At 59.9% G+C, this 10,254-nt stretch overlaps 1 protein-coding gene across 3 annotated transcripts; it reads left to right on the top strand.

The window, feature by feature from the left end:
• The first annotated feature begins 40 nt into the window (after window positions 1–40).
• Window positions 41–8,942, top strand: SYNGR4 (synaptogyrin 4). Of its 3 annotated transcripts, none has more exons than XM_003997696.6 (5): window positions 41–196; window positions 1,165–1,364; window positions 6,717–6,954; window positions 8,187–8,326; window positions 8,650–8,942. In XM_003997696.6, exons 2-5 carry the CDS (start codon window positions 1,272–1,274, stop codon window positions 8,881–8,883), a joined length of 705 nt encoding a protein of 234 aa, XP_003997745.3. In that variant the 5' UTR covers window positions 41–196; window positions 1,165–1,271; the 3' UTR covers window positions 8,884–8,942. The 3 variants fall into 3 exon arrangements, with proteins under 3 accessions (XP_003997745.3, XP_044902440.1, XP_044902441.1); XM_045046505.1 differs by having other exon boundaries at window positions 8,178–8,326; XM_045046506.1 differs by having other exon boundaries at window positions 170–309; window positions 8,178–8,326.
• The last annotated feature ends 1,312 nt before the right edge of the window (window positions 8,943–10,254 follow it).

Genomic DNA, 10,254 nt, shown 5'->3' with positions numbered 1-10,254 from the left:
CCCAACGTCCGCGGAGGCCACGCCCCCGCTCGTGTCCTCTCCCGAGTAGGCGGGGAAAGGGCGGGGGGCGGGACCTGGCCGCAGCCAATCAGCTGTGGAGGAGCGAAAAGGCGGGAAAAAGCGGAACCAAAAGAAGGCGGAGGTGGCGCCGGAGACCGGGAGCGAAGGGTGGGCGGAAGGAAGCGCCCGCCTCCAGGTGACGCAGACCGGGCCTCCGGAGTAGGGGTGGCCCTTTGTCAGGCAGCATCACCCCCAAGCCCCACCACCCCCATTCCAGATCCTTAAAGGGAAGACTCCAGTTCTAAAAAGGTAGCCTGGTGCCTGGGGCGTGGCCTCCTAATACTGACGGGACAGCTCGGTTCGGAGCCCATGTTCCCCACACCTGTGAGGTCCAGACACCCCCCCCCCCCACCAGCTTGAGGAAAAAGCACTTTCGGGAAAATGGAGTTGAATTCGGAGGGGAGGCCCTCATCCTACGAAAATAACCCCAAGCCACGAGGACAGGCTGAAATCCACCCTGAGATGCCTGGGTCCTCCATTATGGGCGCTGTCACCCCAAAACGTGGCAGGGATTCCTGTGGTTCAGACCTCCCCCCGGGGGCGCCGATCTACAGCCTGGCACCCCCTGGTCCCTGGAAAGTCCAGCTCGCGTCTCCTTAGAGAACACAGTCCTTAGAATGAGCCCTGTGGCTTCTGGGTCAGGGAGGTGACCCGGGTATCCCAGCCCTCTCCCCACGCCTCCTCCCTGCGCTGGGATCCCCTCGCCCTGCACCTCCACCTCGGGGGCCCCAGGCAGCCCCCCTCACCCTACAGCCTCTTAGGATTGCCTTCCTGACCCCTGGGACCCCCAGCAACCCCTTCACACTGTACCCCGATCTCCGGATTTCTCAGGAGCTCCCCTACCCTGCACCCAATTCACGGGCCCCTCAGCCACCCTCTCACCCTGCACCCCTAACTTCTGGGACCCCTACCAGCCCCTTCGCCCCATGCCCCAAATCCTCAGAACCCTGGTAGACCCATCATCCCACATGACCCCAGTCTTGGGACCCCACCCCACCCCCACCCCAGCACCCTTTACCCCGTGCCCCTATTCCTGGGACTCCTGGCCGCTCCTTCACCCCACGCCTGCGCCTCTAACCTCCCACCATCCGTCTCGTCTTGCAGGAGCCGAGCCCAGGGCGGGCCTGGAGCCTCTGGACAGCGGCGCCCAGCAAGCAGCACCCAGCATCCCTGCTCCCGCCTCCCGGGGCCCCAGGAGCAGAGCACCCGCCATGCACATCCCTGAAAGCCTCCAGGACCTGGCTGACAGCGAAGCCGTGCAGTTTCTGAAGAGGCCAAAGACGATCACCCGGATCTTTGCAGGGGTGAGGCCCTCCTGTGGCCCGACTGCCCCACGGGCGACAGGAAATAGTTCTCGCCCCGCAGACACAGGGTGGAAAGGGTGGGGGGACGGAAGCGGTCAGATGGGGACAACAAAGCAAAAGGCAGCTAATAACCAAAGTCACCTTTTACTGAGCACCTAGCTATAGCCCCTGTGCTACTGGGACCACTTACTAACTCTCACAGGAGGAAACAACTCGTCCAAGTCCAAGTCGGGCTATGAGCCCCATGGGTGAGCTAAGAAAACAGCATCAGAGGAAGTTAAGTCACGGTTCCAAGGCTGCACTGTCCAATGGCGTAGCCACAAGCCACGTGTGGCTCTCGCAATTTAAACTCATTAGAAGAAAAGATTCCGTTCCTCAGTCACAGCGGCCACTTTTCAGATGGCCACCAGCCACACGTGGCTCTCGGAGCGGATGATGCAGATCTTAGAGCATTTCCGTCATGGCGGAAAGTTCCATTGGACAGTGTTGGCCAAGGGCACACAGTGAGAGGCAGGGCCGGGATTCAAAGTGGCGGTCTGTGACAGGCCAGAACCCATTCGTTTTGTACTCCTCGGGCAAGGGACCGGGAGACGAGCGGGTCTGGGTCCCCTAGGAAGAAAGAGGTGCACGGTGGTGGGAGGAGAGTACATCACATAGACCTAAGATACCAGGCATTGGGGTGGTCACTGTGTGCCAGGCTGTGTACCAAGCAAGGGCTTTAGAGGCATTTGTTTGATCCTTACTACGTTCCCAGAGTCAAGGCACCTGCACTCAAATCTTCATGCAGCCCAGACTTGGCTGTGTGACCTTGAGCCAATCACTGGGCCTCTCTGGGCCTCCTCTGCTCTCCTTTGACGGAGCTGGAAACTGAGGCCCAAGGAGGTGATGAGACTTGATTGGGGTCATGGGAGTAGGTGGGGTGCCCTGGATCGGATCGAATCCGAGCATCTCCTCCCTGCCCCTTCTGGAACCTGTGGGCGGGGAAGGACTTAGAATCCACGCTGTCCACAGAGGGTGACGCACTCCCGGCTTCGCCTGGGCCGGTCCTGGTTGAATCAGCAATAGCTCCAGCTTTCATTTTCAAAAGTGCCCCCGTTTTTGTCGGATAACTGACCCAGTCCCCCTAGGTCGGTGTGACCTTGAGAAAGTGACTTGACCTCCCTGAATCTCCGTGCCCTTGAGTGTAAGAGAAGGCCCCCCCTACCCTGCTCCTAGGAAAGATTGTCCTGAAAATGACAAGGTGATAAGCATGGGCCTGGAAAGTAAATAATCACTCCTCTTTTTTTTTTTTTTTAAGTTTATTTATGTATTTTGAGAGAGAGAGAAAGAGAGAGCAAGCGGGGGAGGGGCAGAGAGAGAGGGAGAAAGAGAGGATCCCAAGCAGGCGCCACACAGAGCCGGATGTGGGGCTCAAACCCACGAACCCGTGACATCATGCCTTGAGCCGACACCAACTCAGCTCAACCAATGGAGACACCCAGGCGCCCCAATAATCACTCATTAAATAGACATCGTTTTTGACCGGCCATTGCTGTGAGCGAGGAGTTGGCTTTGGGGGGACCCAGGGCGACAGGGACTTGTGGGCATTGCCGCTCTTCCCCAGGGGAATTAACGAATTCCCCGTCCGAGTCCCTCACTCGCGTGAGCTCTTGTCACCACGAGGAGTTACTACTGGGACACTGGTGTTACTACCCTTGTTTGACCCAAGGGAAAACTGAGGCTCACGGTGGGGGGTGGGGGGGGGGTTGCCCAAGGATGTCAGCTGGCGGGCGAGTCGAAAGGATTCTCGCGCCTCCACAGCTCCGGAAGGAAAAGTGGGTGGCAAGGGAGGAGGAGGCCCAGCTGGCGCGGACTGGTGTGGGGAAGGGGGAGGGAAGGGCCGCCACCCGCGCCAGACGTTTTGGTCACGGACTTTGCCCGCCGCCTCCCTCCCGCCCGCCCTCTCCTCCTTCCCCCCTGGCCTGGCTCCCCAGTAGGGAGCCTGTGGGCAGCTGGTGCCCTTGTCCTCACTGCCGCCTGCCAGCTGGTGCCTTAACTGATGAATCTTTGCTCCTTCCCTGGGGACGGGCCAAGGAGGTTGTGGAAGGAGGTTGGACTCTGGCTTCAGGGGGCCGGGGTCCCTTCTGCCCAGCTGGGCCCCCCCTCCCTGAGTCTCCAGTGCCCTGGGCGTGCGCCACAGCCCAAGGTTCCCAGGGTCACTGGGCAGACAGCCCACGGGCCCGGAAGTCAGGAGGGTCGGATCCCAGTCCCCCCTCCTTCGCTGACTGACCTTGAGAGGACACTTCGCCTCTCTGGTCATGAGAACTACCATCAGGCCTAGGCCCCCACCGCCTCTTCACAGCACTGAGACAGACTGGGAAACTGAGGCTCCGAGGGGTGCGTGATTTGCCCGAGGCCACACCGCTGGCAAAGTCAGACGCGTCTGGCTCTTTCCACCCCACCGTAATGGCTTCGATTTATCACCTGTGACACAGAAATGAATCAGTAACGTCTACCACGTGGGGCTGGCGCGAGGGAGGGAGCGCAGGTAAAATGGACACAGACTCAAGTGATCGATGGTCCTTCTGGTCCTGGACCTGGCTCTGTCCCCAAGCAGCAGGGCGAGATGCCCCCCTTCTGTGGACTCCTGGCCCCGACACAGAGAACAGATGTGGACAGCCTTGGGTAGTGCCATAGGGCCGAGCGGAAGCAGCACTGGCTGTTATTGGGATCGTGATATTTTTTAATGCTTATTTATTTTTGAGAGAGAGAGAGGGGGGGGGAGAGCACGGGGGGAGGTGCAGAGAGAAGGGGGGACAGAGGGTCCGCAGCGGGTTCCACACCGACAGCACAGAGCCCGACGCGGGACTCAAACTCACGAACCGTGAGATGATGACCTCAGACGAAGTCGGACGCTCAACCAAGGATAGAGACTCCAATGGAGGAGAAAAGAAGTGTCCAGAGTGACTTCCGGCACGCATCGGCTGAGGTCCAAGCTGGCGCTGGGCATAGAGAGAAGGCTCTCACACCCTTCTATCCGGGAGGAGTCCAAATTCTAGTGAATTCCTTCCCCTCGCCTCCTCCCCCCACCCCTGCTCCGTCCCCAACACCACCACGTCCAGTCAGTCACCAAGTCCAAATTTACATCCTGACTGTCACTGGATTCCCCAGAGCTCTGACCTCAGTTCAGGCTCCGGCATTTCTGCCCAGGCCTCTTCCCACCAATCTCTTCTCTGGTCTTTCGGCCGCTCGGTCTCACCCCCTCCGATCCATCGTGACCCTGGAGATTTTCTCAGACTCCAGGGCCACGTCTAACCCTGGCCACCCTCTGCTCAGAACACTTCCCTGCATGAAGTTAAATCCAAGTAGGAAATTTCACTCTCCATGGCTCCCAAGTCCAGGCCCCTCTGTCTGGTGTTCAAAGCCTCTGAGGGTCTGGCTCCTGCCCACTTTTCCAGGCTCCTCTCATACTGGATCCCTCCGACGAGGTTTCTCTCCGGCCCCTGAAAGAGCCCTATTCTGCAGCATCTGGCTTTTGCACACACAGCCTGCCCCCCTGGAATGCCCTTCCTCCCCCCGTCTGTCTGAAAAACTCCTCGTTCTTTAACACGCAATCCACACCTGCCTTTATTTCTTCCTAAATCCAACGCCACGACTTAGGTGCTCAAACCTTGACTCTCTCCCAGACCCCAGGCCGCAGCCTCCTCCCTAGCCTCCCGACCTCCAGTCTCACCCTCCCCAGTCTGTCTGCACACAGGCCCCAGATCTGCCCCTATCCTCCTCCCCTGCTCGCAGCTCTGCTGTGGCTCCCTATTGCCCTCCAGACAACGTCCTCATTCCTCAGCCTTCCTCACCCCGCAACACTCCGCAGGCCTGCCACGTCATCCAGAAAGCCTCCCCGGAACAACTCCCCCCCCCCCCCCCCCCCCCCCCCGCCCCATACACACACCCATTCCTTCCATATTGTCTGGGGCCAATCGCCATCGGGCAAATTTCCACCCAGTTGTACTGGTCGGAACCTTGCCCCGGAGGCGTCTGGTTCAGCGTGAGGCGGTATCGCAGGGCCTTAAAGCAAGTTCAGGAGCCAGGCGACGTCCATGGCCACTGCCACTTACCAGCTGATTGGCTTTGGGCAACTCCTCAGCCTCTCTGGGCCCGGGTTCTGTGATCGAAAGCCATGGGGGTGTTGGTGGTACCCACATCCTAGCGTGACTGTAAGGCTGACTCTGGCTCCCACGCTCGCTCGCTCACTGGCTCGCTGGTGGGGAACTTCAGTGGCATTTAATAAATAAACACTGTCGTACTACGTACAGCCTGCTGTCCGCAGCACGCACAGGCAGGGGGCTGCGGTATCTGTGAGGTTCTGTTTTCCTTTTAAAAAACTCCTGAAGCAAACAAAAAAACGGTGGGGCGGGGGGGGGCGGGGGGGGGCAGGAGAAAAATGGTAATGTTTGTTAGGTACTGAGGGTTTGTCACGTTTTGCTCTGTACTTTTTTGTGTGTTTGGACTATTTCACAAATTTATTTTTAAAAATAAAAATAGGAGGGGTGCCTGGGTGGCTCAGTCGGTTAAACATCTGACTTCATGGGGAGCCTGGGTGGCTCAGTCGGTTGAGCGACCGGCTTCCGCTCAGGTCACGATCTCGCAGTTCGGGAGTTCGAGCCCCGCGTCGGGCCCTGCGCCGACGGCTCGGAGCCTGGAGCCTGCTTGGGATTCTGTGTCTCCCTCTCTCTCTGCCCCTCCCTCCCCCACTCATGCTCTCTCTGTCAAAAATAAATAAACATTAAAAAAAACTTTTTTAATTTAAAAAAATTAATAGGAACTAAGCGAGCGGGGAGGGAAGGGGAAGAGCAGGCAGAGGGGAGGGGTGGAGGCAGAGAGAACGATCGTGATGGCAAATGCTGACGGAGTTCCTCACGTGGTGTCCCCGGCACCACACTGGGCATTTTGTATCGGCACCTGGGTCTGGTAACAGGGACCTGTCTGGGGTGGCGGGAGGGGAGCGTGGACAAGGCAGGGCCGAGCGGGGAGAGGTGAGACCGGGAGAGCGAGGACGATACAGACCACGCGGGAGGGCGTGGAAGGACCTCTCTGGGGCCTTGGGGTGGAGGGTGGGCCCGGGGGCCGAGACTGGAGGCAGGGAGACCAAGGAGGAGGCCGCGCGGGAGGGCCCAGGGGGAGAGGACGAGGCCCACGCCAGGGTGGACAAGACGAGCAGCAGGAGGGACAGGCTCGGGGGGCCCCCGCGGACGTGACAGGGGGAGAAGGAGCCGGGCCCAGGGTCCGGACGGGGACCTGGGAGGAGGCGCAGATCGGGTGGACTCTGAGCTCCGCTCAGGCGGCTGGGAACCCACCCCCACCCCATCCCCCTAGGTGTTCTCCCTCGTCGTCTTCTCCTCCCTGCTGACCGACGGCCACCAGAACAACACGGAGTCTTCGAGGCTCCACTGCGTCCTGAACAGCAACAGCACGGCCTGCGGCTTCGCCGTGGGGGCCGGCCTCCTGGCCTTCCTCACCTGCCTGGCCTTCCTCGCCCTGGACACCCACGAGAGCCGCATCGGCAGCAGCCGCTTCAAGACGGCCTTCCAGCTCCTGGACTTCATCCTGGCTGGTGAGCCCCTGCGCCCGCCCGCCCAGAGCCGCCCCCTCGGCCCCCCAGGACGCCTCCCTTCGCCACCGTCCCCCACACGTGACCTGAAGCCTCGCCCCTCCCTTCCAGAAGCTCTTCTGCGCCCGCTGGTTCCCCCCTCCAGGGAATTATTACTCATCCTTTAGACTCAGTGTGAGGGTCACCTCTTCTGACCCCCAGGCTAATTCTAGCAGCCTCCCTTCTGCCCTGCTTTTTCCTCGCATTCACCTCCCCTCTTCACAGAACATTTCTTGAAAAGCCACCCGGTGGCGGGAGGTGGGGTTCCAGCCCGGAGCCAGGCAAACTGGGGTCTGAAACCTCCACTCGGGCGCCTCGGCGCCCCGTGGGCTCGAGCGGCTCTCTTCCCCTCTCCGGGCTTCAGCAGAAGCTGCGATGAAAACCCCCACAAGGCAGCGCTTTTCTGAGGCTGCAGGAGAGGAAGGAGGCCTCTAGTAACGTTGACCTTTTCTGGGCACTTCCCACGTGTCAGGCACAGAGCCAAGGGCTCCACGTGCCTCGTCTCATTTGTCCCTCAGAACCACCTGAGGTGGGAAGTCATGTCCCCATTGGGCAGAGGAGGAAACTGAGGCTCGAGGAGATTATGTAATGGGGCACACAGCGGCTAAGTGGAATTCCAGGCTTCGGAGCGAAGTCTCACATCCTAACCACTGCCGAGTGCCCTAGATAGAGACTGGCACACAGTAGGCGCTAAATAATGAGTTCCTTTACCTCAGGCCCTGGGCTTTCCACCCCCAGTCTGATCTCAACTGTCTCCTTCCCCCTCCCTCTCCTTCCCCCTCCCCCTCCTCCTCCCCTCCTCCTCCTCCTCCTCCTCCTCCTCCTCCTCCTCCTCCTCGGCACCAGGCTGGGTTCTAGCATCTCCGGGCTGGGAGGACCCCCAAAGGTCACTGAGTCCAGGGCCATCCGAGAGAACTTTCTGTGAGGCTGGGAATGTTCGCACCTGCATTCCCGGCTATGGGAGTCACCGGCCACACGCGGCCACTGAGCACTCGAGGTGTGGCCGGTGCAACAGAGGGGCGCCACGTTTAAATCCTGTTTTAAGTGATTGACACGCAACCTGCCATGTGTGGCCCGCGGTGGCTCCCGGAGCGGACCGCTCGGCGGCGCCCCACGCTTCCCGCACCCGGCCGCCCTTCCTGGGCCAGCCCCCCCCCTCGCCCCTCCACCCCTCTTCTCTCTTGCGGCCCCCCCAGTCCTGTGGACAGGCATCTGGTTCGTGGGTTTCTGCTTCCTGGCCCACCAGTGGCAGCACTCACCCCCCGAAGGGCTCCTCCTGGGAAGCAGCAGCGCCAAGGCCGCCATCACCTTCACTTTCTTCTCCGTCCTCGTCTGGGTGAGTTGGGGGGGGCCCTCCTCAGGGCAGGGCCGGGGAGCTGGAACACCTCCCCCCACCTCAGCTCCCCTGGGGGTGGCTCAGGGCGCCTCCCAGGGCCTCTGCTAGCCCCTTCTGTGACTGGGCAAACTGGAAAGAAGGCGCCCCCCACCCCGAGCGGGTGCAGCCCGGCGTCGGGCGTCGCGCTGGGTGCCCTTGTCCAAGTGAGCGGTGGGCGCAGCCGTGCCCCGTGTCTCCCTCCCGAGGCCAGTCCCCGGCCCCGGTCCCCCCCGCTTCCCCGCCCGACCCGAGCCAGCCTCCGGTGTGCCCTTCTCTGCCCACAGGCCTTCCAGGCCTACCTGGCCCTCCGGGACCTCCGGAACGACGCTCCAGTCCCTTACAAGCGCTCCCTGGATGAGGGTGGTGTGGCGCTAACCACCCTCTCCCCGCCCTCTGCTGCCGGCCCTGTTAACACACCCCCCGCTGGCCCCAACAGCCTGAATTACGCCAGCTCTGCCCTCTCCCCCTACCTGGCCACACCGAAGGCCCCCCGCCTCGCTATGATGCCCGACAACTGAACATCCCCATCCGCATCAGTAAAGAGGTAACCCTCCCTCCAGAAGGGTTTCTGAAAACAGCCCTCCGTCCTTCTCATGTCTGTTCCTCTCTGGTCTTTTGAGTGGCCAGGGGCGGGGAGAAATCCTCCCAGGTCGCCTCAGGGGTCTCTGCGGCAGGCCACGTTTCCATACTACCTCCCAGACTCTCCATCTGGGAACCACCGTGACGGCAGCAGATTACAGAGGTGGTGACAGGAAGGGGACACTCCTTCGGGGCCCTTCAGTGCTCACGATGGCTGTAGGAAGGAGGCACGAGGCGCCCCGATGCACGGTCGAGCGAGCTCCCATTCAGAGATGGGAAACGCTTCTGCCCATGGAGAGACCACTAAGAAAAACCAGGGCCAACACTGGGATCGACCCTTCCACTCACCCCAGTGACGAGGGTCCCAACTCAAAACCAAGGCACGGGGGACGGTGAGTCCGTGAGTGGGACCGAGGGCGATCCTTGTCTGCAAACATTTGCAAGACCGTCTTGGGGAAGAGGAAGGGATTTTGTTCTAGAACACAGGAGGCGACTGGAATTTGGTCGCAGGCCGAGCAGGCGGCCCCTGTGGGCGAAGCCCCCAGTAAGGGACTGATGGGGACAGGGGCCGTGCCTTGGAGCCGCAGCCTCCACTCAGCACCCACCATTCGGCACCGCGGGCCTGGGGTGTCCAATTAAAATGTAATGCAAGCCGGGGCAGAATTTTAAACTGTCTAGTTTAAAATTCAGAAAAGCCGGCTGAAAGCAGTGAACTTAATTTTCATGTATCTTATTTAACCCAGTATATGCAAAATATCACTTATTTCAACACGTCACTGGTATAAACACGAGGCCTCTTACATTCTTCCGTACGAAGTTGCCGAGACCGGCGGAGGGCACGTCTTGGTCCGGACCCACCAGATCTCGAGTCCTAATGGTTGCACAGAGCGCATGGCTACCGTATCAGACAGCAAAGCTCCAGAACCTTCTGGTTTTTCTAGAACAATCAGAAATCCGTTTCTTTTAGTGTGGAGTTAGTTCCCAGTGAATAGCAAAAAAAAAAAAAAAAAAAAAAATGTTAATGTTATGCAGGCGAAACAAAACACACCCACACAAGGGCCACTGTGGCCTGCAGAGCATTCATTTACAAACCGGACAAAGGGACACCAGTCGTGGGGGGGATCACACGTGGGTTCTATGGTTCCTTTTTTTTTTTTTTTTTTTTTGAGGTTTCTCTGTGGCAGGCCCCATGCTCAGTCCTGAAGCTACAAAAATAAGTAGGACGTGGTCCCTGTGGGCATCTGGGGAAAAGGCAGCAGGGCAGCGGAGTGGGCAGTGTTCTGATGTTCGAACGGGGATTCTGAGCGCCA

Source organism: Felis catus, chromosome E2 (genome assembly GCF_018350175.1).
Source record: "Felis catus isolate Fca126 chromosome E2, F.catus_Fca126_mat1.0, whole genome shotgun sequence".
NCBI classification, from domain to species: Eukaryota; Metazoa; Chordata; class Mammalia; order Carnivora; family Felidae; genus Felis; species Felis catus.
Note: the sequence above shows the minus strand (reverse complement) of the source record. Positions and strands in the feature narration are given on the sequence as shown.

Bases quoted from the DNA above. Each gene is read 5' to 3' on its own strand.
- SYNGR4 (XM_045046505.1), top strand. From the start codon at position 1,272: ATGCACATCCCTGAAAGCCTCCAGGACCTGGCTGACAGCGAAGCCGTG. The intron at 6,955-8,177 runs GTGAGCCCCTGC...TCTCTCTTGCGG, and splicing joins CCTGGACTTCATCCTGGCTG to CCCCCCCAGTCCTGTGGACA. The intron at 8,327-8,649 runs GTGAGTTGGGGG...CTCTGCCCACAG, and splicing joins TCTTCTCCGTCCTCGTCTGG to GCCTTCCAGGCCTACCTGGC.